This window comes from Lagopus leucura, unplaced genomic scaffold, assembly GCF_019238085.1.
Source record: "Lagopus leucura isolate 7727_CA_CO unplaced genomic scaffold, USGS_WTPT01 Super-Scaffold_100016, whole genome shotgun sequence".
In the NCBI taxonomy this organism is placed as follows: Eukaryota; Metazoa; Chordata; class Aves; order Galliformes; family Phasianidae; genus Lagopus; species Lagopus leucura.
Window position 1 is genome coordinate 13,394,676 of NW_024962270.1, and position 25,142 is coordinate 13,419,817.

A 25,142-nucleotide genomic window follows, 5' to 3' on the forward strand; every position below is an offset into this window, starting at 1 on the left:
AAAGTAAGTACACTATTGATTTGATTATTGCCATGCTTTATAATCACATGATTTCTTTCCTACAATAAATGCTGTAACCAGTATTGAAAACAAACTGACATGAAATCATTTTTCTGCGTAGCTTGGATTTCTGCAAACTACACTGACTTTTTCTAGGATTTACATGCCTCATTTCCAGAATCCCTTTTTTTGTTTGTCTGTTTTGTAGACATTGGAAGTTGGCTAGAGCTATTTGGTTTTCAGTTGCACAATGTACTGCCTGGGTTTCCAAAACCAGAGATCGAAGCTTTGGAGACAACATATGAACTTCTACAGCTTCAAACAAAAACCCAGGAGTGGGACCCTGGAAAGGTTAGCAAACACTCTGTTCAGTCGCTTCTGTTTCTAAAGTAAGCAGCTTGATTAGAAAGTGTGGAGACCAAGGAAACAATGTGGCTGTATTTTTGCTTGATTGACAAGACAAATAATAGTCTAACTGCACTAGAAGCCTTCATGTTGTCACATTATTTACTGGCATCAAGTGGAGGACAGTTTTAATGAGAAGCTTTTAGGCACACAGTGAAGAAACTTTGCAGCAAATGGATAAAAGCATGCACAAATTGAACTGCGAGAATTTTATGGAATTTAAGAATTAAAACAACTGTTATCTTTTAGTAAAGAAGCCTCAAGAGGTGCGAAATCACTAAGAATGCAAACAACTGTACAAGTTTGCTCCTCTGCATAGTTACTGCAGGAAAATAGTAATGTTACTACAGGTTTGTGGAGGGTCTGTAAAATTCCAGGGCTAATTGTCACTGAAGAAGTGCTATGGAGCAGCTCACAGGGTCCAGCAATCACTGTAAGGGCCAGCTACTGATGTTCTGAGCGGGTGTTCGTGTTTTGCATTTAATCATAAGAGCATCTGTTAACAGAGAAACATAATTTTACATAGAAGAGGTAGAATAGATGCCTTTCTCTTATTCAGCCAGGAAAAGGAAGCATAAAATGCTGTGAGTTCACATCAGCAGTATTGAATACGCTTCTTTTCCCATGCATAGATGACCACATAGAGTGCAGAAGGCTGGAGGGTCATGTCCGTGGAGCATGTTAATGCAGAATTGTCAGTGAGATATTGAAGAAGCTATAACAAAGGCACAAGAAGAGTATAATGATATGTATTGTGTTGATGGACAGACAGCTGGAGGGAGATTTTCTTCTGCACAATGTGGGGGGAAGATCTGCAGATCTGATGTGCCTACCTGGTTCCTATTCTTCTAGCGTCTTGAGACCTTCACAGCCTGCCTTCCCTGAAGAGTGGGCAATATGAACTGTTAGTGCTATTTTACAGAAGATATAATGAACAAGTGATTTGCTTAGAATTGCATGAGAGTACAGATTTGAGTTCAGATTTCCCCATGCCTACAATTCAAAAGACCAGCTGTTAGAGTGACAACAGGAGAGAGGGGAAAAAAAAAAGGGAAGATAAATATGAGAATAGCATTTGTGATAAATACGTTTTCTTTTTGTTTTCTAGAAACTGTAGAGTCCAAGAGATATAAAGTAGTACCTTTGGTAATTAGAAAGCCTATGCGTACTTCCATGCTCTATAGATGTGTACGATGGTTTGCAAACTAATTGCAAATCCATTTTAAGCAGTTAAAATACTGGTAGGGACTGTGAGACTGTGAGATTTCTCTCCTGCAAACTTTTCTGGTGTTTTCTTTTCCAGACTATCCTTGGTATTCAGTGTGAGCTACAGAAGCAACTCCGAAACTTTATATCCTTGGATCAACTTCCTATGACCCCCAGGTATAGTGATGGCAAGTGCTATGAGGGAGTGAAGCAACCGAGGTTTGCAGCTATTCCTTCAGTGTTTGGAAAAGGCATCAAATTTGCTATCAAGGATGGCATCGTCACAGCAGACATTATCGGTGTGGCTAACGAGGACAGCCGGCGCATCGCTGCCATACTCAACAACGCTCACTATCTGGAGAACCTGCACTTCACCATAGACGGCCGGGACACACATTACTTCATCAAGCTGGGGTCTCTGGAAGAAGATTTGGCCCTAATTGGCAACACTGGAGGACGACGCATCCTGGAGAACGGAGTGAATGTCACAGTGTCGCAAATGACTTCCGTGATCAATGGGAGGACTAGACGCTTCGCTGACATACAGCTGCAGCACGGCGCACTGTGCTTTAACGTTCGCTACGGAACGACCGTGGAAGAGGAAAAGAACCATGTCCTAGAGGTAGCCAGGCAGAGAGCTGTGGCTCAGGCCTGGACTAAGGAGCAGAGACGGCTGCAGGAGGGGGAAGAGGGGATTAGGGCATGGACAGATGGAGAGAAACAGCAGCTTCTAAACACTGGGCGGGTACAAGGTTACGATGGATATTTTGTTTTGTCAGTGGAGCAGTATCTCGAACTTTCTGACAGTGCCAATAATATTCACTTTATGAGACAGAGTGAAATAGGCAGAAGGTAACAAAGAAAATCTCTGCCTTTGCGTCACCAAAGACTGCCTGTTTTTAAACGTAAAATGGTTTATTGTATTGGTTTTTCTAGATCAGAACTCTGTATATATAAATATAGAGGAAAAAACATATCCAACTGCCTTTAAATGTGACAGAAGATGGTATTTTAATATTGTTCGTTTAATTCTTCAAGAGATTACAGTGAAGATTTTTAGTTCTTGTGTGGCAGTATTCAAACCTTTCAGAAGCAGAGCGCGCAGGGCAGGTGTGAGCGCAGCATGCTCTGTCTTCTTCTAAAGAAACACTACTTCTTTTTTTTTGTTGGTGGTGGTTTAATAATTCACCGGTTATTTAAGAGGTTACAGAGCCTGATTCTGCAACCTATTCTTACTGGGTAGTTTTATCCCATTGAGATCTCCCATAGGTTCAAGGGATTGCATACAAAAACCAGACTGTGTATGGAAACTTTGTAGTTGCTCACCAACCCTGCACATGTCATTTGTCACAGCTGTGATCTATGGGATTTTCTAACCCAACTTTTATTAGATACAGTACGTAAGTACTTTTATTGGATGCAGTACTTAAAGGCTGCCCCACGTGAGCTTTGTCTTTGCCGGGCCATAGCTGCCTCTCTCTCACTCGGTGAGGAACACCATGTTGTGTCTGCATCTGCGTTCAGGGGCCTCTTCCCCAAGATTTCCCCTGGCACTGGTTGTGGAGCCCAGCAGCACACGTGGAGCTGCGGATCTTGCAGGGGGTCAGGGCTTGCCCTGCACGACTGGGGCTCAGCTAGCTTCCAGGATTGGCCAGAACAGCACATGGTGAGCAAAGAGTCAGCACGAGCCTCCCACCTACATCAGTAGGCTCCAGAACGGGCTTTAGCTCAGTGCTTTTGGGACAACCTTCACTATTCAGCCAGGAGGGTCCGCCCGGTGCAGCAATGAGCAGCCGCACAGGATCAGTCCTGCCTGTAGTCCTTGGGCCAGGACCTTCTTTTCACAGATCATTGTGGTGGTGTTGGGTTTAGGCATCATGTTATTTTCATCTCAAATTGATAATCCCACTGTATTGATCATTATTCCAAGCGTGAAGAAGATTGGTGGGTTGGGAGTTGATGAACCTAAGTGTGGATAGTACATATGTTGTACAAACGTAGAACATTTCGGGGATGACTCTTCACTTTTCAGCTCAATATCTAGAGCTCATAGAAAAGCATTATATTGCATGGGCAGAAACTTTTATTTCCCAAGGTATCATGCGCTGCTGGCACAATTCTCTCATAGCAGAGTAGGAGATCCTTTTTTTCACTTGTCATTTTAATAGACCTGATTATCACGGGCAGGGGGAGGGTGCCTGGGAGAGAGGCTGGGTAAGCACATTTCCTTTGCTGACTTTCCAAAAGAGCTAGAAGTCTTGTTATAGAACCTGTTTATCTGTAACAGTGATGTTATTGCACATTCCTTTCAAAACAGACATGGTGAATATATTGAAGTAATTTCTGCTCACATTTCCTGAAGCCAACAAAGTGCTTTCTTTGTCTTTCTTCCCTTTCAAATTTTCATTTTTTTTCACCTTGTTTTTGGGCATGTGGAGCAGATTGTACCAAAGTTAGGGATGAGCCTGAACTGGAACCTGAGACCTGGACCCTCTGGGTCTCAGCCTCACACAGACTCCCCCTACTCCTTCTGCAGCCAGAGCAGCTCTGGGGGTGCAGAGTCTGGCTCAGAGCTTCGGGGTCAGGTTGAGCAGATCCTGGCCCATTGACCACCCTCCATCACAGCCAAGGGGACCCGTGGACCAAAACGCATTTTGCTCAGGCTCATCATTAACTGTTGTACAGGATTTGGAGCTGCCAACAGCAGTTCCGTTTGACACAATTTTCCATAAAATCATGGAGAATTTGAATACCTCCACACCAGCCTAAAAATGGACCTTTGAATCCTTGAGCCTCTAATATGCTTTTAATCAATGGAAAAATAATTTATGAATTGTATATAGAGAGTGCATTCATAAACGTGATGATGTATTTTATCACTGATCCAAGATGTCAAATATTAGAGTCTATTTTACTTATATTTTAAGCAATTATACTTTTTTGCAATTCAATAATGACGTATCATTTTCAAACTGCTTTAAATATCCATTATAAACAAATTTTTGAAGCTATTAGATTGAACTGTGCATTTCTAGTATGTAATACCTATTTAGTTAGCTTGTGCCTTTAGTTTCTTAAAGTTATATTTGTATTATATGCAGGAAATGCACTTTGTATTACCTACAGCTGTGTTTTTTAATACTGCCTTGATTACTGTTGTTCTCAGATAATGCCAAAAGGTCGAAGAGCGGGAAGTGTTACAAGTTTGTCTCTAAGAGTAAGTTTGGCATTTTCCCTGTTCCTGGGTGGACAGTCTATGGTATCTTTCTGAATAGTATTTCTTACAAGAATCTGGATGAATGAAGAATCTGGTGATATTACTCGGCCCTGTTAGAACAGGAAAAAATGCCTTTATCAAAACAGTTTCAGAAATTCAGGAAACTAAAAAGAAGTGTCGTGTCGAGTCGGCAGTGCTAAAGAGCATTCATTAATGAATGAGCACTGGGGGCTGAAGTCGTAGCACCACTTAGGCCAGCAGTGATTTGTGAGAACTGCAGCTACAGCAAACAGCTGTGGGCCACTGTGTCCATGAACAACCTCAGATGGAGGCAGGGAACACTTCAGTCTCCATTTCCTTCTTCTAGTAGCTAGAATAATTTCTGAGCATTGGGTTTTGTTTTGTAGTTTTCCTTTTTTTCTTGCTTTTTTAATTTTGCACTATCACCTAGAGACCCAAATGAGTAAAAGTAAACAAAGGAAAAATAAGTGCATGGAAATGTGTATTGTTCTTTAAATCAGATAATTTGATGCTAGCGTTCTGCACTGCAAACAAGGTTCTGCAAAAGGAAAAAATAAAATAAAATTATAAAATAACAAAATAAAGCAAAAAATAAGACCCACTATTGCACACTATCCTGTAGCCAAGTACCTACCATGAGAGACACGTGCTGTGTATTTTTTATGACAGCCAAATCAATAGTGTGTACAAGTAACGTTTCCTTTGCGTTCCTATTTATTTAGCCAGCCTACAACATTTCAAAGGTATAAATATATATATAGCTCTATATGTAGAACATAGCCAAATACCTATATATGAACTGGTCGATGTGCGACTCGGTGCTCATGTGCCAGCTGTTCAGGCCGAGCTCCGCAGTGCCCTCCCAGCTGCACCCACCAGGCACAGCCTCTCCCTGCCGCAGCGGGCGCTGCTCTGGGCGCTGCCTGCCGGCGTCCTCACGGCTGTCCGTCCGTCTGTCGGGGCGCTGCTCGGTGCTGCGGGAAGGCACAGAGCTCGGGGTGAAAGAGGCGGCAGAGGGGCTGCGCTTGGAGCTGAACGAAGGCAGGGTCCTGCCTAGGTGCTGGTTGCTGCGGGGAGCACAGCTGACACCGCCGGCCGCGAGGGTTTCCCGACAAACACTGACTGTTACTCAAGCTGTCCTTGACACAAACCATCACCAGGTCACAAGCGTCCCGGCTGTGAGGAGAACCACGGCTCAGCAGGAGCGGGGCGCTGGCATCGGGCACGCGCCCAGACGTTGGCCACCAGCCATTCCTTGTCTAAGGAAACGCGTTCGGCAGCTCCCAGTTTTTCCTTAGATCTCGTGGTGGACTTTAGCCTTTTAATAAATGTTAGTATATCAGATTGTGTCCTTGACAGTATTTTACTTGTATGAACCATGATAACACATTAAGTCTTCATACTCTTCGGGCAGAAGTGTCGATAAAAGAGAAGAGAAGCATAGCATACGATATATGTCAAAGTAACGTTCCTTTTTCGCTTTCTCATGAACAGTAAAATGTTTACAATGTATGCCAAGATCTTGGTTTCTGTCCGACACCAGTTAGAGGTTCTGATCTTACAGAAATTGTGTTATAACGGCCTCAGCCTTGTTGCTAGGAAACAATAGATCCCAATTTTTTATTCCTGCTCTAACTCCTGTGCTGAATAGTGACTGGATACTGTACACGTTATGTTACATGGCTGCAGTTACATGGTCTGATGCATTTTGCTCTGGGTTTCAGACCAGAAGCATGCATTTTCTACAAGAACATCCCAGCAACACGCTGTAAATATTAAAAGTTAATATATTATGTGTCGATATTTGAAAAAGAAAGTACTTTGACTATTTCATTTTTAAAAAATAAAGGTGCAAACTGACAGCATGTGACGTTGTCTTATTTTAAACCACACCTTAGGGATTTTACTGGTTGTGTCACGAAGAAGTGCTTCCGTACATCAAATTGAGGTCCTCAAACAGTACTTCTCAGTGTGAATGTCGCAGTGGGTTTGCTGGCAGTGTTGAATTATACTTCTGATTCAGGGCTCATGTGTACAACTCCTGTGGCACTACATGCTGGTCCACAGCTTGTTTCTGTGCACGGATTCTTATCAGAGCAAGTGTGAGAGTGAAAAGGCGTGTTGTTCTGTGCCTTTGCACTCCCAGAACTGAGTGGGTGAAGATAGTGGTGCTAAGGGACGAGTAGCATGGATGAAGCATCTGCTCGTTCAGTAGATCTGATTTCCCAGCCTGCTTCAAACAGATGCTGATAAACTACTGCCTGAGTCTGTGCAAGAAAAAAATTTAAAAAAAACAGCACATGCAGCAGAGAGGAGGAGAGAGTGAAGGGGGGGAGCAGAAGGAGCATTTAAAGCTGAAGAAAGGGGTACATGGTAGAAAGCTGATGGGAGCAGCTTGGGCTGGGTGCTGACCCAGCACAAGGATTGTGTTGGGTGGATGAGGAGGCAGCAAGGCCAAAGGGATGCTGTAGTAAGAAAGGAATTTTTAAATGGCCTGGGATATTGATGTATTGCTGCAGAAGGCCTGTCACAGCCCAGCCAGGGAGCAGGGAAGGGTCTGGCTGAGGTAAAAGCAGCACTGTTTGGGACCAGCAGCAGCATCTCCTGCGCTGGGCAGGAGACTGCATGGGGGGGGGCAGGACACAGACTCCTTTGGTGCATCCACCAAAGCAGCAGCCAGAGACAGGGCTGCAAATGGGAAGTAGGAGGAGAAGGAGCTCCAGGGCAGGTGGGGACGGAGCAGTCAGTGCTGCTGAGCCCAGAGGGGCTGTAGAAAGGAACAAGGGGACACAGATGTTTCTTGATGAAGCCCTGCCCACGCTGCTCTCTAAAAGGATCTGTAGCTCTTCCTAGCAGAGTAAATGCATGAAATCTGTGTACTTGCCATGTTACTGTTCCTATAACCAAATACCAGCTCCTTTTGTGATGGATAGTGTGAGCTTCTCTGACTGTCTGCAGCTTGTTTAATCATAGCATTGTAAAAGCACCGAATAACAGACTGGCTTGGGTTGGAACAGACCTTACAGATAATCCAGTTCTGTCCCATGCTGTGGGCAGGGACACATCCCTTCAAATCGGGCTGCCCAGGACCCCATCCAGTCTGGCCTTGGGCACCTCCAGGAATGGGGCATCCACAGCTCTCTCGGCAGCCATGTCAGGGACTCATCACTCTTGGCTGGAAAATTTCCTCCTTATTTCTGATCTAAATCTCCCATCTTTTAGTTTAAAACCATTCCCCTTTGTATAATCACCATCACATAGAAAGTCATCCTCCCTCCTGTTTATAAGCTCCCTTTAAGCACTGGAAGTCTGCAAGGAAGTCTCCCTTGAGCCTTCTCCAGACTGAGCAACCCCAGCTTCTTCTACCTGTCTTCAAACAAGAGGTGTTCTAGAGTATAGCAATTCCAGATTCCAGAGGGAACCCAAAAGAAACAACACAACCAAGACTCTATCTTAATCACTCACATAGTGTTCTCAGCTTTAGCTCTAAAATGCGAACTTCTGGCCTATTTTATCTATTTTTAAAAATAACATTGCTCTTCTGGAGTCACCCATAGTCAAAGCAGCTATCCTCATCTCACTGCACCACAGGATTTGCACCACTCGGCACTCGAAGTCAACAGGACATTTCTATAGGGAACAGCCCTCAGGCACATTGCTTACCACCATGCTTATCACCATGGTTCTGTCATTTACAGGAACCACTTCTCAGCACACCCTGTTCCTCTGTCCTGAGAAAGCCAGCCTAAACCAGGATTCAGGCACAGCACTCCAAGAAGCAAAGGAGCTCCCCCAGTAAGCACTCTGCGACTGCTTGCACCTGGAAAGGAAGGTTTGCAGGAGCAAAAACCTGGAACAGCCACAGAGCATCCGCCACAGACATGCAGCAGGAAACCTTTAAGGCACAGAGAAGGAGTGAAGGGGTTCAATCAGCACAGCCCCAGAATCAGCTGGTGCGGAATGTTGTGCTTTGAGCTGGTAGCGTTCAGCACTGTGCCTCTCCTGCTGACATTTGCTGAATTGTCTAACAATATTTAAAAAAAAAAAAAAAAAAAACAGCTTTTAAATATTTTATTAAAGAGTAAATCATGCTGAATCTTTCACTGTATGGCACTGTATGAAGATAAGACCCTTGCTTCAACCAATCAGCATAAGTAGCAGGGAGACATGGAGCAAAACATACAGAGAGTAAAATATGATGCAAAGTGGAGGGGAGGGGAAGCAGGACATTTCACTACATATGAAATGTGGCCTTAATTTAGACAGACATTGAGTAATGAACAGCAATCGTCACAAATTTGCAACAGCATTGTCCACCGCTTCCTGTTATCACACAGCTGTTTATTTATTGCATTTACTCTCATTGAGGGTTTACAAGGAGCATTTTGTGCTTCATGATGAATGTTTTATTGCTGCTCTTTCTCTCTCTCTCTCTCTCTCTCATTCTCGTTCGTACACACATGGCCACTTATAGGAATAAAATAAAAGATAAAACTTGCAGCCTTATCAAATCCAAACTAAAATGCTGCTTCAAGTGGCTGAACCTTGCTGAGTGCCTGTTCTTGCTGCCCTTTTAACTCTTCACTGTTTCCTTTTCAGTGAAGCGACAACAAGCCAGAATCTGGGACAAAACAGCTAAATGGATTACGAAAGTCTGTCTGCCTGCTTGGTAGAATGGTTGGGTGATGCCCCCCAGTGTAGCCTGATGCTACAAACATGGCTGCAGCCCTGCCTTTCCCCATACCCCTAGTTCACAGCTTGCCCCCTTCTGGTGGGATTTGATCTGTCCTGATCTCCCAAGCCTGCAGCCTGGTGGTTTTGGAAAAGCTCTCTATATCTTCTCAGAAATTTCCAGCTTTCCGAGCTGTGCTGAAGAAGTTGGAAGTACAGGCATGAAACATTCAAGCATTAGACATTTAAGCAATACAACCTCCTCCATAGAAGGAGAGTCCTCCACCTCTCTGGGCTACCAGTTCCAGTGTTCTGTCACCCTTGCCATAAAGAAGTTCTTCCGCATGTTTCTTCCCATGTTCAAGTTCTAGGCCATTACTCCTTGTCCTGTTGCTACACATCATCAAGAAGAGCCTGTCTTCATCCATTTGCCTCCCACCTCCCTTTACATATTTGCAAACATTAATAAGACCCCCCTCAGTTGTCTTTTCCCCAGGCTGAACAGCCCCAGATCTCTCAACTTTTCCTCATACGAGAGATGCTTCCGGCCCTTCACTACCTTTCAGGCCCTCTGCTGGACTCCTTCTAGGAGATGCTGTCTTTTTAGAACCGAGGAGAGCTGGACACGGCATTCCAGATGTGGCCTCACCACGGCAGAGCAGAGGGGGAGGATCACCTCCCTCGCCCTGCTGGCCATGCTCACCCAATTGCAATCAACATTAGCTGTGTCCTTTGAAGGGAGTGCTTTTGTGATAGGCCCATATCTGCTGGTGAAAAGTAACACAACACAAACCAAGAGGGCTCCAGCACATCGAGTCTGTAGGGAAGTGTTCCCCACTGCCGGCCAACCTGGGCAGCTCACCAAGTTAAGCAGCCAAGTGCTCCAGCACTGGAGACAGTGCTAACCCTGCAAGGCAACAAGTCCTCCAGATGTAAGCCTCTCCTACAGGAGCCCAGCAGCAACTTACTAAAACATATGACAATGAAATAAAAGTAAATATTATGTAAATACATAAACATATATACATATTTATTTATTTATTTATTTATTTACACGTGGTGGGGATTTTTTCAAGTAGAGAAAATATTGGAAAAATAAAAAGTATGAGGTTCTCCACTAGTGATTGTTCTCATTTACTCAGAACGTTACTTGAGCTTTCAATTCTTTGCGCAAATTATAAATTTTGTACGTGGAGACAGCACTGAGTGGTTCTGTTGGATTGCAGAGAGCCTGATATGATGGGAAATCAGCTAGTGGGAATTCTCCTGAGGCCATGTCTGGAATACCTTTTGGAACTGTACGACAGTCACACAGACACCAAGTCTGAGTTCAAGGAAAGGACACTCGATATAAGCAATTTTCCTAAGCCTACAAAAGGGGTATTGCCCATAAATGCCTATCAGAAGAAAGCATAGAAGAGTTGAAAGTCAGTTTATGTAAAATAGAGTGACTAGTCTTGAGATTAGAAAATATTTTGCACTTAGGACTGCAAAAAAGAAAAAAAAAAGATATGACACCATTTAGTTGTTGATGCTTTTCTCTTAGCTCTTACCAAAAAAAATAAAACTAAAATTTAAAAAAAAACATTCTGAAACCTAAAACTTCTAAACTTTGAGCTAGAAATACTATGAAACACATTTCAGCAAATGTTACAAGAAAACTCACAGAGTTGTACTAACTATCATAGCTTGTGCTGTTCTAGAGCAGGACCGGAGGCACTACTGGGAGCTGGGGTTATTCCACGGGGAAACGTCTTCATGATGGCTGCAGGCAGTCACGACCGTCATTTCTACCTAGAGAAAAATAATCACAGAATTACAGAAGGATGAAAAAGAACAGATCAGATGACCCACCCCTACCAGAGCCACAGCAGCGGGGAAGGCAAGTATCTACCTCTGATGTATTACTCAGGAATATACGTATTTAAATGGATTTTCTCATCAGGTTGAAGTCCCTAATGGGTCATATTTTTGGCTCATTCAGGCTCAAGATCACCACCCCCATGGAGGGCCCTGCCCCTCACAGCTGAGGCTGCCTGCACCCCATGGGTACCTGGAGAACACCTGGCTTTCGCATGGTTGATGACCGGATGCTTCAGGGGTGTAACAATGCCCTGGTCGGGTTTCTGGAAGGCTGAAATGAGGTTGTGCATTTTCCGGAAGAGCCGCCGGTGAACCCCGGGTGCCGTCTGTGAACCCAAAGGTGAGAGGTGAGGGGAGGCGAGGCAGTCAGTGCCCTGGTGATGAGCTCTTGTCCTCAGAAAAGCAGCCATGCGTTGGGATGGAGCCAGCCCTTCCCTCAGCCCCTCCAGGTGCCAGCTGACAACAAGCTATGAGCCATTCCTGCTCTCCTCCCATCCAAGTATGATTCCAACACTGCCTCAGCAAATGAAACTCAGAGCCCGTGGTTCTTGCTGAGCACATTCTCAAGTGGTCTTTTGCTATTTATGATCCCAAGTCAAGGCAGTCTGCAGTCCCCCTGGGAAACACCAGTAAGATGACTGTGAGAACTGCCTGGCACTGACCATTCACCTCACACCATTAATCTCAGGCACAGATACTGCCCAATTGCAAGCCTTTAAGCCTTCACTGCTTTTCAATGTGTTCACTGAGTATTCCCACCCATCTTCTGGTGCAAAGGAAGCAGTCAGACATTACCTAGTTGATAAAAAATGGGATTTTTTCAATCTTTTTATGTTAGCATCTTTGCAAATGCTGCACTAAATCCCGCCTCCACTGCTATATGCCAGAGGTTTCCAATAAGAGGGATTTGACTGGCACTGTTTTCATTTCCCTGCATTATTCCTGAAGGATGGATGTGATCTGGGGTTGCTCACACACCACATCCCAGAGCAGAAAGCAGAGACGGGAAATCTCCAGCATCAGCTTTGAAGGCACATCCCATGGGGACAAGAAAGAGGGCAAAACAGAGACTCCTGTTCTTAGCAGTAGAGTCCAGCATGGTCTTGACACTGCTTGCACTAAGGTTTACTGTTGCATAAAGGAATAGTTAGTGTCATAACTAGCACTTCCTCTACAGAGGTTTCACTGCAGATACTGCTGTTATCAGGGCCAAAGCATGCTGCGGCCTCCCTTGAAGCTCCCTTGACAGGTAGATGCCCCACGGGTTCCAGCACTGCTCCAGACCCACTCGCCAGGCAGCACAAATCCTCAAGATGTCCCTTGTGCAGTAAGTTGTGAGTTCTTCCTCAGCACTGCTCTCAGGGCTGAGGCAGATAATTACTGAGCTGCAGCAATGTGCATGCTTTATCTCTTGACCTGATTCCAAGTAGCACCACGACTCACTCCTGTCTTCCAGAGCATTGCAACCACTTCTGCTAGCACAGTAACCAAGAAATTATGCCTGCCTAGCAATTATTTAGTGTCTGTAAATCAGGCTTAATGTGCAAACAGAAATACAATTATAAAGCAATATGGAGATTACATCCAAAGAACAAGATCTTCATAAAAGAAACTGAGGTTATCATTTAGATTCCATCAATCTAAATTGTCATCTGTATTGCAAATAGTGTTACGCTATGCCTGAATTACTGGTTTCTTATCAACCAAGTGAAAATACACTTTGTAACAAGTTTCTGAAGAGAAACTGAGTTTAAAACACTGTGCACTGAAAAGTATTTCCTTAAATATTCTAGTGTTAATGGCATGTGAGATAGAAAGGAATTGAATACTGATTGTGCTTGTCAAATTATAAAAACATAATATTTTTTTGCCATTGAAAATGATGCAAAGTAATGCACTAATGCATTATGCAACAGCTGAAATGTAACAGGGAATTAATTTATGAGTTCAAGATTGTCAGAAGTGGCACCAAGACATCTTTGTGATGGGTTCACTCAACATCGATTACCTTCAGTGAAAATCAGACTTTGCAGAAGCATGAATAATTTGAATACATTTCATTAAATCAATACCAACACCAAACAGGATACCGAAGTTTTCAGAAAAGAGAAGCACGTACCTCAGCACTCCAGGACCCAGATTCTGTCTTGGATACCCTGTAGGTATAAACGTAACCCTGGTGCCTGTGAAGGGAAAAAAAGCCAACAGCTATTTATTCCTCATTTCTACTGCCAGGTTTCACTCCATTACAGGGGTGTCGGCTCATCTGCTAACCCCTCCTTAACAATAAATCCACCCATAAACATTCAAGGTCAATAGAAAACTGGAACTCAGATCAGAGGCAGTCTTTAACATACGGGGTTTTTTTGGATGAGGGACTGGTCTGACTTAGATCTGGTCTGGCAATGTTCTGTTATTCCAGGTTAAGTGACAATGCTTTGATTCCTGCTTCAGCACTTTTATTTTTAACTTTTCTTGACCTTCTTTTACTGACAAACACCAAGAATATTTTCCCTGGGGGGGAAAAAAGTATAAATAAAAAGTGAAATATTGGCATATAAACCTCCTGTTTTATGATTTATTTAAATGCAGATGTTCCCAGAAGAAATTAACGTGACTGCAATTTGTTTGGAAAGCTAGAACCACAAAATCCAGATAAATTACCTTTTGCTTCGTGAGTACATTCTTAATTCTCAAACACTGAATGTGAAAGAGTATGAAATCTTTCTTCTTTTTAAATCTAATTTGAGTCCCTCGAGAAGAAGGAGCCATCCACTAACAGCACAAGGTGTTCTGATGTTCAGAGTCTGTCCTGCTTCTCTTGAGAGCCCAATGCAGCGAATGATTTACATGGTAAATATCCAGAAATCTAACTCAGAAGCAGAGAGAACTCACAGTAGTTCCACTGGTTCAACATTAATTTAGGCAGTGTCAGATAAGAAGACCATATATTACACTACAGAGATATACATGAATACCCAGAAGGATTTTAGAGGCCATTCACTCTATCAGCATCAGTTCTTCAGAAAGCAAAAATACACTACATTTCTTTCCAATTATACACAGTATTATAGTAGTTATTACAGAATAGCAGAAAGCGTCAATGACACAGGCACCGTATGATTGCAATTACTTACGCTCCATGTCATGGCTCCTGGATGAATCCTTGTTAGCAAGTCATTAGAGCAACCTCTGCAAAGCAGGCTCAGATATAATTTACCTGCACAGGAAGCTGTTAGCAGTTGTCACATTGCTGTAACCCTTTGAAGTTGGGGCAAAAATCCCTGACATGATTTGTGAGCTCTCCTCACCACTCCTCACCTCCCAGAGACACAAAACTGTTGCCTCCTGCCAGGAATGAGGGGACCAAGCTCCCAGCACCACAGTGGGACACCAGGAGCAGAATACAGCCCCGCCATCCCACCACAACCTCCACTGCTGCAGCCATCAGGGCTGCGGATGGGCCCAAAGGAGCCCGAGGTGTGCAAAGCCTGCTGTGCCTGCAGCAGGAAGGAAGGCCATGGAAGGAGAGCATTGCTGCTCTGTCTGTCCCATGGAACCCCAGCCACTGCTGCTTGATGCCACGGCTCAAGCCTGGTTCTTCAGAAGCACGTCTTTATGAGCCACTGTACATGTTCACATTGAGGGAATTCAGTGCCATCAGTGCCCTTAGACTATCTTGCACTATTATGTCCTTTATTAAAACCTCCACAAGCTGTGCCTATGTCTTCAGTATGTCACGATGCTCACTCCAGTCTTACTCCTGGAAATCACAAGGGGCTTCCCTGCATCTGTGCACATAGATTGCCAGTCAGTTTATGGTTACTGAAGTCAGGACTTTACAGCCCACAGTGCTCTGGGGAACACCAGGGGCATCTTGATGTTTTGTCCTCTCTCTTTGAAGGCATCTAACCATCTCCACAATTATTTTTTTGCCTCTAATAGGATCAGTTAGTAAAAATCTAGACTTTCTTTCTTGCCTCCTGCTTTTGATAACACTCTGTGCATGTTACCAGTGCCTGTTCTTTGTTCTTCTGAAGCATTCCAGCTGCTTCAGTTTCTTTAGAGTCTGATTTTTCCAGACGTGGCTCTTTCTTTTCCTAAGCAATTGCATGACTTAAAGACTGGGGTGCTGCTCTGAAATGTCTGGTGGCTCCTAGCACTCTGCTAGGTGGGTTTAGTAAGACACTGGTAAATAGAGGTCAGCTTAAGTAATGTCAAGGACCAAAACAGGGTGGGGTATGCTACAGACATCTATCTCGTATAAAAAGAATTTCAGCTATAAAATCACTCACTCAAGCCTAGAGAAAATATAAAGGGTAGTTCAGATAATGAGACACAGAAAAAGCAACAAGAATTTGGGACTGTGGAGTGCTGATCCCTGCCCCGAGCGTGGGGAGAGTCTGACATTCCTATCACAAGTGGGAGCTCTTCAAATCATCTGGCAAATCTACATTTTTCTCAGGTGAGGAGAGACAGCAAGGCATGAAGGGGTTCCTGGTGCTTAAGTTGAGAAACACAGTGTTATCACCTGCTGTTGGCTCTGAAGACATCAGGAAAGAAAGGCACCCAGCAGGGGGTCGAAGGCCCAAGCCCAGCACCCACCACCCAGCTCCTTCCAAGGAAACGTGCAAGGAGTGAGGACGGATTTGTTAAGGAGAGACCAGCTGCTCTCCATCAGGATCTTTGTTTCCACAGAACAGTGGATTACAGCTCTTCTGGTAAGTATTCTGCTAACAAATATGATCTTATCAAAACTTTCTGTTAAGTAGCAGGAACTTACTTCATTGCCACTTCAAAGTGCTTTCTAACTTCCATGCACAAGCAAGCAAGCGACATCATTTTGACGTGTCAAGCTCTTTTCAGTGCTACATGGGCACTGCCTCGGTGAGAAAGGTTTCTGTGATTCAAAGTACCTAATATTTACTGAGATCAGTGTGGGATGAAGGAAGATCAAGCTGTTTCTCTTAAAAATTAAACAGAAAAATTAAACTTGTGGTTGAGCAGAATGTTGCCTCTAAAACTGCAGATTACAAAACATCAGGCAAAAGCAAGAGGAAAAATACATTTACTGGAGCATTAGTACAAGGAGATGAGAAAATCCCCAGCCACCATTAAGGGACAGCTCAGTTGTCTGTATTTTTCTTGATTTATGGCAGATAAAAAAGCTCCCAGTGTGACACATTGGTCCTTTATATAGCGTGGCCATGTAAACTACATGCAAATAGCAGAGACAGGACAGCACAGGCACAGCACTGTCATCTGGGGCCTCTCATACTGGCACACCTTGAGGCATACCAGACCCACCCAAACCTGTGCTCAGGGCCCTGATCTCATCTACATGCTGGAGAGAATCATCAGGAGATGGTCACGTCACTGAGAGAAGGACTTGGGAGAGCACTCACAGTGAAACTGCCTTCCCAGAACTTCTTGGGAGAGGAACATTTCTTTGCACCTGGGACAGACCCAGCACAAGGCTCCCTGCCCCTTCTCCTGGCTCAAGGACTGGTCCCAGCCCTGCTCACAGTCACAAAGCTCCTCATTCACACCTAGGAAGCTCCCAGAGATGGGAGCAATCCTGAATCAACAGCAACATGAACAGGGGCCCCACAGACTCTTGATCAAAGGCAAAAATCAAAAGTAGAATACATCCATTGCTGTAAAGACAATACTAGGTAGCACTTGAGAAACAGTAGTTTGGTCACCACTGATAATATTTTTTTAATCTCATTTCACTTTTTTTTTTTAAATTCCCCATAAAAATAGATGCGTTATACCAGCTGGGAACTGTACTGTCACGACTATCCTGCAGTAAGTTAACTGGGAAAACTTTGTCAAAGGGAAATCTGAAAAAGTTGCTGTTACAGAGAACGGTCCATTTTGTATTATAGCTTTTTTCTTTATAGCTGGCTAATTCCTCCCAAAGAGCTACAAAGGCATCATTCACAGATGACATACCGAGACAGCATCTGTCTCCCCATCCTCTCCACTCCTCCTTTTCAACTGCGATCAGGCTTGTTAAAGCTTCATTTGCTCTAGCAGGTGAATAATTACAATCTTCTGCACTGCTGAAATAGCCGGAGGATATCAGCTGCATGCTGCAGCTTAAAATTAACCATGACATTTCAGCTGCATGGTGTATTTTAAAATCATTTCCAAATGTTTTGTGTCTCAGTTGGGAAATTTTATTAAACTAATTTGTATTCATTTCTGGGTCCAAAATGGAGCAAATATAAAGGGAGAAAGATGGAGAGATGAGGGAAAGCCGGGTCAGCAACAAATGACATCAATTTCTTCCTCCTCACAAACTTTTATTTGGATGTCTTTGCAATGTACTAATCAACTCCTCTCACCTGGTGTACTTGCATCCTGATCTTCCTTGAGAATTTCTCTTTATGATATTGCTTAGGAACGAGCTGCAGCTGTCAAGCAGTGGCCCGCAGCACTGCACATTGACCATGCTTGGTTTCTTGTATGTTCACCACATCTCTGCACTTCAGGCTGAAATTTTTTTCTTGGGTGTTTGTCTCAATCTTTTTTGAAGTATGGGAAATGTCAAGAAATGCCACGAGAGAAAAAGGGAGGCTGCTTCATAAGCTGGGCAATGGCACAGCAGTGAGAATCAAAGTGCTGGGCTAGAGCTGGGCCGAGCCAGGAAGGGGAACAGGGAAATGAAGCCTGAGGGCTTCAGCTGAGAGCCTTACAAAGAGCTGGAGGTGGGGAGGGCTGAAAAAATCATCCAGAGAAAGTGAACAGCTAGGAAGCAATGGAAAAAAAACAATGAAACAGCCTGCAGCAATTCAAGCAGTCAGCAGGTTGTACAGGATAGTAATGCTGAGTATTCTCAAAGAGCTTTCCTGTCCCACTCTCCTTGGAAAGCCAAAGCCAAAAGGTGCTGCAGCCCTGAGCATCCTGTGTCACAGTTTCTCAAGTGTGAAACAGAGTTAGCAAGCTCTTCATCTCACAAACTGAGGTAGTGTTAAACCACACACAACACTATGGAGATGAGTACAAGAGAGCCCATGGGGGAATCACTACTTCTGTATGCAGAGCAGGGCTTGGAGGACACACAGTATGCAAGAGACTGAGTGGGTCTGGTGACAGCTTCTTCCACCTCATCCAGAGGAGCCTGATGGCTCCCACACATCTGCTTGGGCACCAGCCCCAGGCAGCACCCCAGAGGGTGACCCCAGTGGGCCCATGGTGGTGGTAGTGGATGCTGCTGTGGGAGACCACTGCCAGAGCACTGAACTCCAAGAGGGACTCAGCTGCCCTGTGGCCATGTCTGGGGGCTGCAGGCCCACCTGTGCTCGTGAGGGACCCCCACTCCTCATCCCTGCTGCTGTTGTAGGGACAGCTGCCAAGAGATAGGCAGATCCAGACACCCTCTTAAACAGCTTTCTTTTTCCTCTTTTAATTGTTATATTGCTACTTGGTTTATTAAGCATGGAAAGGCCAAAGAGTCTTGTTAGTTAATGTAGGAGAAAATTCTGCTAAAGCTTATATCTCCTCATTCTGTCTTGGAATGTGTATTTTCTGGCTGACAAGCAGCTTGCCTGGTTCCTGCCTTGTTTAGGTTTCAGGCACACAATCAAGGTACAGCAGCTTAGCAATTACCACCCATCAGCTAACCCAAGCTGAAGAAATAGCGTTTGCATTGAGATGATATGCAAGATACAAGTTCTCTGTCAGCAAGAGTGCACAGAATAGTTTAAATCAGTGTTTACATGGTCTGAAAAGTTCAACCAAGCTCACAGTAGCACTCCATACACGCCCACCTGAGTTTACACTTCTGTCACTGATTCCCTACTCGTGCTACCAAATCTGTAATGTGTAGATTTACCATAACACTGCAGCATTATAAGCAAAGGCATTCTCACGATTTTCTTTTCTAAAATGAGCAAAAGCCTGAAAAAAGGAATGTCAAAGCTTCTGAAATGCCGGTGAGTCTATATGCAAGCAATCTGCTGTGAAAGATGGTCAGCATCGCCATTTGAGCACTGCTGATGACCAGCAGAAGAGCTGGTTCACCTGCAGGGACAACGTGCAGGTGTGATTGTGGTGGTCTGCTACAGGATAGCAGAGCCGAAAGGAATGCCTCAAATGAGAATTTATTGACATTTGGAAATAGAATAAGAATTGATTTCAATCTGAGACAAGAAAAGGCAGGAACTTATTCTCCAGTGGGGCAGTAGCAAAGCTTTGTGAATGATGATGTCCTACAGAACAGCACATCACAAAGGTAAAATCTCATAGCTTCGTATACCTTTGAAACGTTTGTAGGACTGCTTGGGAGTGATGCATTGTAGCTCGTAATTAGATTTCCCATTTCTCTCCGAGCAGGGAGGCACAGTTCTGACCATAAAATCCCTGGAGCTGAAATCACTGCTTGAACTAAATCTTCAAAGCTCAGGTCTGGAAAATCGAGTAGAGCTGATCTAGATTTTGTTATCTACCAACTGCACTCATTCTGTTGTGTGCAGCCTGCCTAGCACGGTGACTAGCCATCATTCAGGCTGCTGACCTAAAATCTTTCCAGGAAAATGCACTGGAATAGCTGAAGGCCATGGGACAAGTTATTCCTCAGCAAAGATTCAGCAGGGAGCTGAAATACCTCTGCTCTGCTGCAAAAGATTTTTTCAAAGCTGAAAATAGAGCATGATATGTACAACATCAACTTTGAGTTGAGGAGCTCCCCCACAGAGAGAAGCTTTTGTTCCAAAGGACGATGCTTATTATGTGCAGCGTTATAATGAATGCAATTATTCTGTAACTTCTGTCAAACATGGGAAACAAAGGAAATGCTGAGCTGAAATGACTCGTGATCCCGCCTCACACCTTCACACTGCACACCTGATAGATCTGCTTCATCAGGAAGTTTCCACACATTGCACTGTGGTAACGGTGACAGAAATAACTGCGTGTGTAAAAGTCTGATAGCACAGATATCACAGCCTATCCTCAGTGCCATTGCTGCTGCTTCAAGTCCTCTAAACAATATTCTATTCTGGCTTTTGATTATTGTCTGCAAATTGAATGCATCACAGCACATGAAGGGCTGATTCCAAACAAATGATCTGAACATAGGATTTGACAAGTACATCATGTTTAGCTGAACATTCACCAAGAAATATTTGAAGGTCTGAAACAGCTACTAACACGCCAAGTATATGAATGTTAAGGCCCAAACTACAAACTGCTTTCTCTGTGCCATTTCAGGCACGAACTGCTTGTTTCTGCACATGCTGTCATATAGCTGTAAAGGAAAGCGGTGCTTTTGGCACTCTCAGGAGTTCACTCCATGCGTTTTTATGCGCCGTTGAAGAGGCTTCATCCCAAGCTGGCCTCCCTTATTGAGTCCTGTGTCCCCCATCGACTTCATTAGGAGCAATGTGCACGGAGGATTTCTGACAGTGCTAAAAACGTCAGATGGAATATCGAGCGGCGAGGAAGCCGTATCAGTAAAGAAAGCTCTCTGGAACAGCCAGGCATTGACAGCAACACCTCAGAGTGCTGCACATAGCACACATTTACAGAGAAAACGTGTACATTTTTTTAAAGCATATATATTTCTTCTATTCCAGTTTTCAGGAGCAGTAAAAGTCTTCTCCCTCCTTCTTCCCTAACAAATTTCCAGGCAATGAGTGTGTTCCTCTGTTGTCACTGTCAAATAGGAACAAAGGACGGCCTTAAAGTATATGTTATCAATGTAATGATGGCATTGGTACCACAAAGATCATGAGGTACCATGAAGATCATCTGAAACAGAAAACCTCGCCAAAGACTGCAGGCAGCATTTTTGTTTGCGGGAGCCCCAGGTGACCCTGGTCCAAAGCAAAACCCTTCTACCCCTCTACCCCTCCATGCAAAGTATAACTGTGGTCATAAAATATTTCTGAAAGTGGGTTCTTTGTGCTTTGCCACAGCCACACCAAAATCTGCTCCTCCTTTGCAGACTGGCAGGCATGCTGCGTGTACGTTGTGACTTGGGCTGGCAGAAAGCAGCACTCCAGGGAGACAGAGAATACATCAGGAGAAACAGAGAAAAAGCAGAGTTTTCTAGACAAATGCTCTGACAACAGGGGCATGCCTGACACAGCTACCCATCTCTACAGGTCAGGTTTTATGCTACCACCTGTCTCTTTTATGATTGCCCTGTAAAATCAAGTGTCAGGCGCAAGGGATTCGTGAATCTTTGACTCTTCTCCCTTTTAAAGGTCAGGGCTCCACTTTTTAATTGAAAAAGCAAAAGGTGAATGAACCTGGCTGTGAACGCCACTGCCCTTATTATGCGTGCTCAAAGACTGCCAAACTACGTTGAGGCTTTTGGGGAGTGCAGAGAGCAGGGTGCCACCATCAACTTACAATGTCTCTCCAAGAAAGGAGGCATTGCTTGAGCCACAGAAAGGCGGAGGCAATTGCAGGACTCACCAGCATCAGGGTGGGCAGGGCAGCCACTTTCCTGACTCTTGTTTTCCTTTTGATAAACTGTGAACACGGGAGCCGCGTGATTCCTCCTTGGATTTTACCAAGCTCTTGTACACATACACTCTCATCACCTGTTCCATCTCTGTGCGTGCTGTTTGGACCTGAATGTAGAGGGTTTGGACTGATGGGTTTATTTTTGCAAAGCCAGGCATCATCTTGGCATCATCTGTTGAATATATATCTACACCTCTAATGGTTTCCCTGCCTTCTTCTCTAGTTTCTCTCTTCTGAAGAGACATTTTACCTTTAGCTTTAGTAAATTTGCCCATTAAGGCGCTTCTGTAGTTTATGGCACACATTTGTCTAACCTGTCACTGCTACCTCCAGTGAGAGGCTACTCCTTGATGCCTTTATGATAACTGTCCTCCAAGTTATTGTGTAATATGTTGTTTATCTGAGCTAAAATATTAGGAAGCATTAGATCCAAGCTTTAACTCTACCACTTTTCAGCCACCTTACCATCTTTGTATGGTCATTTTCACCACATTTTTTCATTTAGTTTTTTCTCACAATTTATCCAAGATGCTATTGGAAATTTCCCTCATACGTTGAGGATTATAATAAAAGAAAAAATGTTCATGATTTCTATTCTACAAGAAACCTGCATAAAATTCATCAGCAATTTTTTTTCTTTTTTCCCTTTGCATAGCATATATGTGTTTGAAGGTGACATGATAAGAAGACTTGAGAGGCCCATAATTTCCAGATACAGTTAGGTAGGTCTTGTTGCTCTTTCCCCAAAGCTTGCAGAGCTTTATAGCTAGCAATCCTTTCTGTTCTTCCTATTTTTGTTTTATATATCTCGTTTTATATATTTTATTTTATATATTTAATTCACGAAATTTCTTCTTGAAGATGTGTCATTAACGTGGCAAAAAATCCCAACTGATTGCATGTAGGTAGAAGACCACGTTATGTACTTACAGCCTGATTTAGACTAATAAAAAAAATTCCCTATTTTATGCAGCATTGTAATGTTCTGCTTGACCCTTTCTCTAACGCCTTGGTGTTCCATCTGCACTGACTGACTTCTGAGTGTTAAGGAGGTATATCATCACTTTCTCTGATGGCTATTTTAAAAAGATTCTGCTTTTATTGCCTGTTGCCATTGCAGGAATCATAGCACTCCTTACCCCTTGCTACTTCTATTCCATTTTCTTATTTCACATTCTTCTAGCTGTTAAGGGCTGTGTTTGTTAGCAGAAGTGCCTGTCTTGGCTCATCTTCTGATTTCGTGAAGAGAAGAAAGAATATATCTTCTGCCATGAAGACGTTCTGCTATGAGGTGGTATATTTGTGGATTGCCTATTACCTCCTTGCATTTCTCCATTTACTGGTCTGCAACAGGAGAATAATAATGCTCACTTGGAGCTTAATTGCGTATTGTTGGAAATGTATTCAAGACCTCTGGGGAAAACCTGACTAACAATTCTTCCTCCGCTGCTTTTTTCTGCCCTCTCTTTGCTCACTGTTAGCTATTTTCTTTCCAGTCCTAGCACTGTTTTCTCTTGCTTTTCTTCTACTGAAGAGAGATACAACCATCTGCATGGGCAAATCTTTGCTCTGACAGTGCATTGGTACTTGGCTGTACAATAGTCTCTCGAAGGATGTCTCATTCCTCTGCCTTTACCAAAAGTAGGGAAACTAAGATGCTCATTAAAATGAGGTCCTGTGACTTCATCGTTTTCCAGCTCTCCCAGGGCAATATCTACTAATACCTCTCTGGCAGGTCACCCCCTTGAATATTTCCCCATTCACTTTATGTGAAATGTTTTCAATTAGTCTGTTACCCATCAGTAGTCCTCATTCTTTAAAGGTAGTTTAATCCATGCCTGATGGATTATAGGATGCACCCTGACCAAGAGCACCCTGAAGTGAAAACGCACAGGGGCGATGCTTTCACTGCCCTCTCCAGCAAGAGCTGGAGGAGCAGCAATCAGCAGGCACAAAGCTGAGCTGTCCATGGCCCCTCACCCACCCATCTGTGCTCAGAGTGCGCTCAGCCTCACTGCACGGGACTCCCCCACCATGCAGATTCCCAAGTTGGGATCTGCAGCAGCCCTACCAGCCCTCCGCCACCCGTACTCACAGCACACAGAGGCAGTAGACCCCCGGGATGCTCTCGCTGTCCCGCAGCAGGTAGCTGCCATCAGCACCCGCCGCCAGCAGCAGCTTCTCCCCAGTCTCTCGAGTGATGCCCCCGTGGTAGATGGGCAGCGCTTCCATGGCCTCGCCAGCTGTGTCTGCACCGCTGCCACTGAACCCAGCACGGTGGTGGTGCTGCTGAGATAAACAGGATGTGTTCACACTTCTCAGCCTCCGCAAAGGGCAAGGCAGCACTGAGGGAAGAGTGAAGAACGAACATTGCATCTTTTGCTTTTTGTTCAAGCACTGGGTTTTTTTTCCCTTGCCACTTTTTGTCTTCCTGTTTCACAGGCTGTGACAGCATCACAGGCATCTCACAGCCCACCCTGCCCAAGTGTCCTTGCTCAGCCCACGCAGGATGTGGTGCCTGGCATGAGCTGAAGTGCTGACAAAAGGGGGGAAAGTAGGATCCTGAGGATTCTCTGCTAATTGTAGATGGAGTTCTTAAACCTCTGTTTTTGCAAAATCCTGAGAAGTGAGAAACTGAAGGCAGCAAGCTTGGGCTTGTGGCCACACCAGACTTCTGGTCTCAAGCTGCAGGCTTGAGTGTCCAGCCACAGCCCAGGCCCCAGGCTGATTTACCTCTGAGGGGTTGTCTTCATAGTCGTTGGTCGGTGGTACTTAATCACTGCTAGCACTTGTTCCTGCTGGAGGCAGGCAGGCCGCACTGCAGGCAGGGAGGCCCCACACATCCTTCCTGAAACCATGAGCACTGCTGTCATGCAGGCCCTGAAATCCAAAGACATCTCTGAGAAAAAAGCTGCTTCTCCCAGCTCCTGTGCTCACACAGTTCTTCAGCATGCTTCCTACTCAAAAGCTCATGGTTGAAACTTTGCTTTTTGTATCCCCTAAAGCATCCCTGCTGCAGCCATGTTCCCACAGCTGGGTGCGGGGGAAAGGGCATGAACTGAAACACAGCAGTAAGTACGGGTTGTGCTTGCTACGGAGTTGCTCTGAACAGAGGTTTTTCCCCTGCAGGATGGCAGTCCCAACAGCATGTCACTGTGCAGCTGGCATCAGGGTGCTGCACCCTCTCATCAGCACCAGGCTCCAGCATCCCCAGGGCATCATGTCCTGGCAGGTGTCTGCTCCCAACCCAGGGGCTGAGGCAGGAAAACCTCCTCTT

The 25,142-nt window shown here is 44.5% G+C and overlaps 2 protein-coding genes across 2 annotated transcripts in view; one reads left to right on the forward strand and one right to left on the reverse strand.

The window, feature by feature from the left end:
- Positions 1 to 2,517, forward strand: part of TENM1 (teneurin transmembrane protein 1) — a 237,641-nt gene extending 235,124 nt beyond the window's left edge. The window contains exons 30-31 of the mRNA XM_042876489.1: positions 209 to 351; positions 1,709 to 2,517. Of these exons, the coding sequence (XP_042732423.1) occupies positions 209 to 351; positions 1,709 to 2,467 (902 nt within the window). The 3' untranslated portion in view covers positions 2,468 to 2,517. The remainder of the gene's footprint in view (positions 1 to 208; positions 352 to 1,708) is intronic.
- Positions 2,518 to 10,582: 8,065 nt separating this feature from the next.
- Positions 10,583 to 24,228, reverse strand: SH2D1A (SH2 domain containing 1A). The gene is made up of 4 exons (XM_042876671.1): positions 23,961 to 24,228; positions 13,503 to 13,566; positions 11,574 to 11,709; positions 10,583 to 11,314 (listed from the first exon to the last, which is right to left on the reverse strand). Exons 1-4 carry the CDS (start codon positions 24,095 to 24,097, stop codon positions 11,277 to 11,279), a joined length of 375 nt encoding a protein of 124 aa, XP_042732605.1. The 5' UTR covers positions 24,098 to 24,228; the 3' UTR covers positions 10,583 to 11,276.
- Between the last annotated feature and the right edge of the window lie 914 nt (positions 24,229 to 25,142).